General features: G+C 48.2%; 1 protein-coding gene across 1 annotated transcript; it reads left to right on the forward strand.

Moving 5' to 3' along the window:
- The first annotated feature begins 981 nt into the window (after nucleotides 1-981).
- LOC136751890 (uncharacterized) lies at nucleotides 982-4,288 on the forward strand. Its single transcript, XM_066707642.1, has 2 exons — nucleotides 982-1,096; nucleotides 2,436-4,288. Exons 1-2 carry the CDS (start codon nucleotides 1,078-1,080, stop codon nucleotides 4,286-4,288), a joined length of 1,872 nt encoding a protein of 623 aa, XP_066563739.1. The 5' UTR covers nucleotides 982-1,077.
- The last annotated feature ends 1,665 nt before the right edge of the window (nucleotides 4,289-5,953 follow it).

A 5,953-nucleotide genomic window follows, 5' to 3' on the forward strand; every position in this document is an offset into this window, starting at 1 on the left:
TCTAAAGATATGTATGTGTCTAGTCCTGATGTGTGTGATTTATAATGAGTTAATAGGTTGTGTGAAGGTTGTCTGGTTTGTATAGCCTGTGCTCTCACTCAAACTGAACAAGATGACATCTCTTAAACAACCCTTCACAAGACCTGTTAACTAATATTAATGTTGAATTGTTACATGAGCCAGCACCTATATGAGTAGTACTGGTATGGGCTGCTCACATAGCACTTAGCTGGACAACATGGTGTGGTATATGATGTACACTGTACTCTATAGCCATTTTCAGATGTTATAGATCACAGGTGTATTTCTAAGTCTTTGTGTTCTGTTACGCATCAGTGGCAGTGGCTGTGTCTCCTTAGCAGTTTCTTGGATCGTCTGTGTAAGACATATTTCGTCCATATGTGCTCTGTGTGATTTTGACCTAAACCTGCTCTCTGTGGCTTAATGTTTAATAATGAAACAAGGAAAAGCTATTTTCTGTGTGTTTTCATTTTACACAGAAACATAGAAAAATAAGATAAATTCACAGGTTAGCTAGAATATTAAAATTATCATAATTTCTCACCTATTTTTGTTGAACTGTGCTGCACAACAACAGCTTGATCTAAAACGAATTATTTACATTGCTAAAATATTACTACAAGTGTTATGTCACTTACTAGCTCACTGTTATAGGAATTATGTTTATTTTCTTTTGAACTGATTGTACTACTGCACCGTCGTACTGCTTTAAAATGTTTCTTGTGTCAACTGTAAATTGCACCTGGATAAGGACATCTGCTAATAAAGAAATACATTTATATAATAATAATTATTATTATATTATACATTAATTATTTAGGTATTTATTTTTAAATCACATTTTTGGCACAGTAAGTTTACGGTGCTTTACTGCTGATCAGAGTTTGTCCAAAAGGTGGCGCCCACCTGCTACAGTCCCAGTCCCAGTGGACAATTTTAGTTTCTTTTTCCACAGCGACGTGAAGTCAGTGTGCAGGCTGTGCAGACTGGGCGGCGGGATCGCCATTATTTACCCACAGAGACAGAGGACAAGCCGGCGCTGAAACAGGCTGAGAAATGAACCCTGCCGATTCAGGTGATAAATTAACGTCTACAGTGAAACCACGTAATTTCGTTAATCTGTAACTGTATGAGCTGTACCAGGATCTGATATTGTGTGTACAGACTTTATGAAAATATTCTCCCTCATTTCGCTGCCAACGCGTTCACAATGAGTCGGTCACAATGGGATGGACGCAAGAGCTTTTAAGATGCCAAACGTCACGCATTAAGAGTCCGGTTGAGCTCGTCTTGACGTTGGACCTGCAGGGTCTGTTGACAGCTGATGACGTAATAAAGGCGACGCGACGTAAACATCCGCTTGCTACTGCACGAGCCAAGACAAACCACTTTACATATTCTGTGACGTTAAAAAGTTCAACGTATTAAATAAACACTTATCGGTCATATACCCAAACGTGTTTGAATCGGTTTGTCATTGTTACATTCAGTTAAAATATTAAAATGCAGTTGGACTGCAATATAGTGATACGTTATATCCAGCAAAAGTGCAACACGTGAACAAACAGAGGCAACACAGCTGCCACGGACATGTGCAGCCAGCGGTGCAGCGGGATTTAACTGATCTCTTTAACCGTCTATGAATTTCAATCACAACAGCATGATTCCCTTGTTGTCTGAGTGAGGGGAACGGAAACGGGCTCTTCAGTATAGGCTATACTTTCCCAATAATCTTCAGCAGAGGTTCTCAAAATAAAGTCACACTATAACATATTATTTATTCTACCTTGCTGTACATTACAGTTACGTTATAGTTACATTCCCATTAAAAGTATGCTTGTCTCAGTGTTTGTTTATTTATAGCCTATAGGTGGGTGTGTACAATAGTGTAGTAATAATGCAGCATTCAAGACTTCCTGTTTAAGGTCCTATCACTGGCAGTCCCAGCACTCTGAAAACACCAGTAAACAATTGCAAGTTATTACAACATTTTAAGGTCAATAAAAAAACGATATGGCAACCACACAGAAGAGGAACTTCCTCAACTTCCTCCGACATGGTGCCACACTTGAAGACACACTGCAGTGGGAACAGACTGTCCCTAATCATTCACACTGGGAGCCACTAGTCATGGCAGCCCCTCTGTGATTATAAAGTGCTGATTTGCCCACTGTGGTGCTGCAAAGAGAGGTGGAGGAAGGGGAGGCAGAGGCAGTGTGGGAGAGAGAGGAAGAGGAAGAAAGAAGTAGAATTGTCAAAATAGAATGTCTTTGTTTTACTCTCTCATTCCAGGAAGGAGGGAGGAGGAGGAGGAGAACAGCAGGGAGAGGAAGAAGGAGAGGGAGTTGCAGTTCATCTTTACTTCTCATCTCAGCACCAGTATGAAATGTTTTTGTTTCCCTTTCTTGTTCCAGAGAAGAGAGAGGAGGAAGAGCAGGAAATGGATGCGGTCGAGGAGCAGGGAGAGGCCGACGGAGAGGGGGAGCTGAGGCTAGTGCTGCTGGGGAAGACGGGAGCGGGGAAGAGCGCGTCCGGGAACACCATCCTGGGCCGGAGAGGGTTCCGCTCGGAGCCCAGCTACTGCTCGGTGACACGGCTGTGCGAGAAGAGGCGAGGGGAGGTGGTGGCAGGTGCAACCAGCGGAGGGGGGGAGGAGCGGCGAGGGCGCAGAGTGGCGGTGGTGGACATGCCGGGGCTGTGCGACACACAGCTGTCCCCCGAGGAGCTGCGAGCTGAGATCGCCAAGTGTGTGGCCCTGAGCGCCCCGGGGCCCCACGCCTTCCTGCTGGTGGTGCCCGTGGGCCGCTTCACAGAGGAGGAGGCCAGAGTGGCGGGGGCTATCGAGGGGATCTTCGGGGCACAGGCGGCTGCCTACACACTGGTCCTTTTCACCCGTGGGGACGACCTGGAGGGCCTGGCGCTGGAGGGGTTCTTGAGGGAGACGGCCCCCCCGGGACTGCAGGCGCTGCTGGGAAGGTGTGGGGGCCGGTACCACCTGTTCAATAACCGGGATGCGGGAGACAGGGGGCAGGTGGAGGAGCTGCTGGAGAAGATTGACAGGATGGTGGAGGGCAACGGGGGCGGCTGCTACACCAGCGAGATGTTCGGGGAGGCGGAGGCGGCCGTCAGGGAGGAGCAGGAGAGGCTGCTGAGAGAGGAGGAGGAGGAGGAGGAGGGCACAGAGATGGTGGCAGAGGGAGGGGTGGATGTTGGGGTAGGGGGACGGCTGGCCAGAAAGAGGAAGTGGTGCCTGGAGGAAGGACACGAAAGGGAGAGGAAGGAGGAGGAGTTGGAGAAAGGAGAGAGCAGGGTCAGTGGTGCTGTGGGTGGCAGCGTCGAGGTCAGGCCGGCACAGCGACGCTCTGGGTGCCTGGTGCGGCTCAGGCAGCGGGCGGAGCTGTCAGAGAGGGTGCTGCAGCGGGTGCGGGGGCTGGTGGCGGGGGGGGCCTCGGGTCTGGCGGTGGGGGCCCTGTTTGGGGTAGCGGCTCCGCTGGCGGCCGCAGGAGGGGCCTGGGCAATGGGGGGTGCGGCTATGCTAGCAGCTGGGCAGGTGGGGGGGGTGTGGGCGACGGCAGCAGCAGGGGAGGCGGTCGGGGCCGTGGTGGCAGCAGCGGCAGGGAAGACAGCGGTGACGGTGGGTGCGGCTGTGGGGGGGGCACTGGGGGGCTCGGTGGGGGCCATGGCCGGAGTAGAGGCATCTGGGCCCAGAGAGGCAGTGGCGGAGGCGGCGGAAACAGTGGCGAGGATGGGGGCCGTGGCAGTGGGGGCAGCTGCGGGGGTTGGGGGGGCCATGGGGGTAGGCGCAGCGCTGGGGGCAGCCGGGAGCCTTGGGGCAGGAGTGGCAGGAGTGGCAGGGAGGAACATGGTGGGGGCTGGAGCAGCAGTGGGCGGCTCAGTGGTGAATACTGCAGGGACAGCTGGGGCTTCAGGGGCAGTTGGGGCAGCTGGAATTTCTGGGGCTTCAGGGGCAGTTGGGGCAGCTGGAAGTTCTGGGGCTTCAGGGGCAGTTGGGGCAATTGCAAGTTCAGGAGCAGTTGGGACAGTTGGAAATTCAGGGGCAGTCATTGCTGGGAGTACACAGGCCGGGAGGGGCATTTCAGGGGCGCTCCTGACAGCTGCGGTGGAGCTGGGAAGGGCAGCAGCCGGCATGGTGGTGGCAGGGGGGCTGGCCCTGCGAATAGTGAGGGAAACCACGCGCGCGGGCCCCACCTCGCAGGGCGACCCCGCCACCGAGAGGCAGTCCTTCGAGATATACTTGAACAAGTAGTGCGACTGAAAATGCACTTTGTTGATGATGATTTTTCCCCTCTTAGACATGTATAAATGAGCTTTAGCACAGCAGCTATAGGGTGAGCCTGGCTATACAGATTACAGCCCCCAGTCAGCTTTGTAATTGGGTGTAATTCAACTTACATACACTATAGCTGAGACCCCGAGAGCTGACCTGCACTAGATTTCTTGTCAAACTAAGCTTTAGCACTTGGAAGGGCGTGGATGTGAAGCCACACACTGAACCGCCTGTGGAAAGCTCTAGCTCGGGCAGAGGGATCCCTGTTCCAGTGCCAGCAGACTGAGACCGTCTCACTGCCCTGCAGAGCTGAAATATTGTGGAGGTCCATCCTTGTGAAGGCGATTACTCGTAAGAAAACACAGTATTAGCCCAAGACCTTTTGAGACAACGTTAACAATATGGTGAAGAATTTATTATTATTATTATTATTATTATTATTATTATTATTATTATTATTATTTATTTATTTTAAATACTGATCACATTTAATTTGTATTGCCATGAATACATTTCTAAATCATTTGATGGATCTTGTTTCTCACAGAGCACATAGAAACTATGGGCTATTGAACTAACGTGCTACCATGTAATCACAACAGCCTGATATTATTCGTGTTTTAATAAGATGCTCTCACTATCAAAAGTAATGATATTTCCTCAATCAGTGATGGTTTAGAAGACTTGTACCTGCCTTATGTTAAGATTATGTAGTGTGACTTGAAAACGGACAAGGTTGCCTTTTTATAAAAAGAAAATGTATTTTACAGACTGAATTGTTTTCATTAAATGGTAAAATGTAAATTAAAGTAGCCTATTTTGTAAATGCTTTCTTTCAATAACCAAGTTACAGAGATTATAACACATTTTTAGCGGCATATCCAATGGTTTACAATGCCAAAAATACATAGAGGGGGGTCAAAGTATATAAAAATACCAGAAAGTCCACTAAAACACCAGCCGGGTGGCAACCCTAACTACTACTGTCGCATACCACTCCTTACCTAAATTCCACTATTACTACTACGATCACAAACTGTCACTGATATTAACCTGCATCGTAACAAAATAATACATGTTCAGTAATCTGTCACATCTTCAGATGCTTTAAATGTAGTTTACTCTGCTATTACTGTAGCCCCTGGTGTCTAGCTCTGAGTTCTCTTCAGCTGCGAAAAACAGGTAGACCTTCAATTCATCAATATTACTTATGTTCTTATGGTATTTTTCGGTTTCATTTCAGCTGTAAAATCTACAAGCACTGCAATTGCAATACCAATATCATCTAATATCTGGTGTGTGTTTACATGTAGCAGTAGCACATGTATGTATCATATCTGTTATAGCTACCCACCTTTCTCTGTGTACTTTCCTGTGTAGTTGCAGCCCCCATCTGCACTGTGGTGAGAAATGCAGGTAGAGTTGTGAAATGATTAATGAGGACAAAACACATATTTAAGCATTACTTCTGATTCATTTCATTTTTAATCCTTTAAAATATGGTGCTTAAACCCACAATCAATAGTCTGCCACTCTACTGATCCAGTGCTTTATTTTCTACACATTACTGCACTCAAGTACAGCGGCTGGGTGTGTAGTGACAGTCGAGCACAATAATACATGTTACAATAGAGTTGTGGCTGC

This window comes from Amia ocellicauda, chromosome 6 (assembly GCF_036373705.1).
Source record: "Amia ocellicauda isolate fAmiCal2 chromosome 6, fAmiCal2.hap1, whole genome shotgun sequence".
Taxonomy (NCBI): Eukaryota; Metazoa; Chordata; class Actinopteri; order Amiiformes; family Amiidae; genus Amia; species Amia ocellicauda.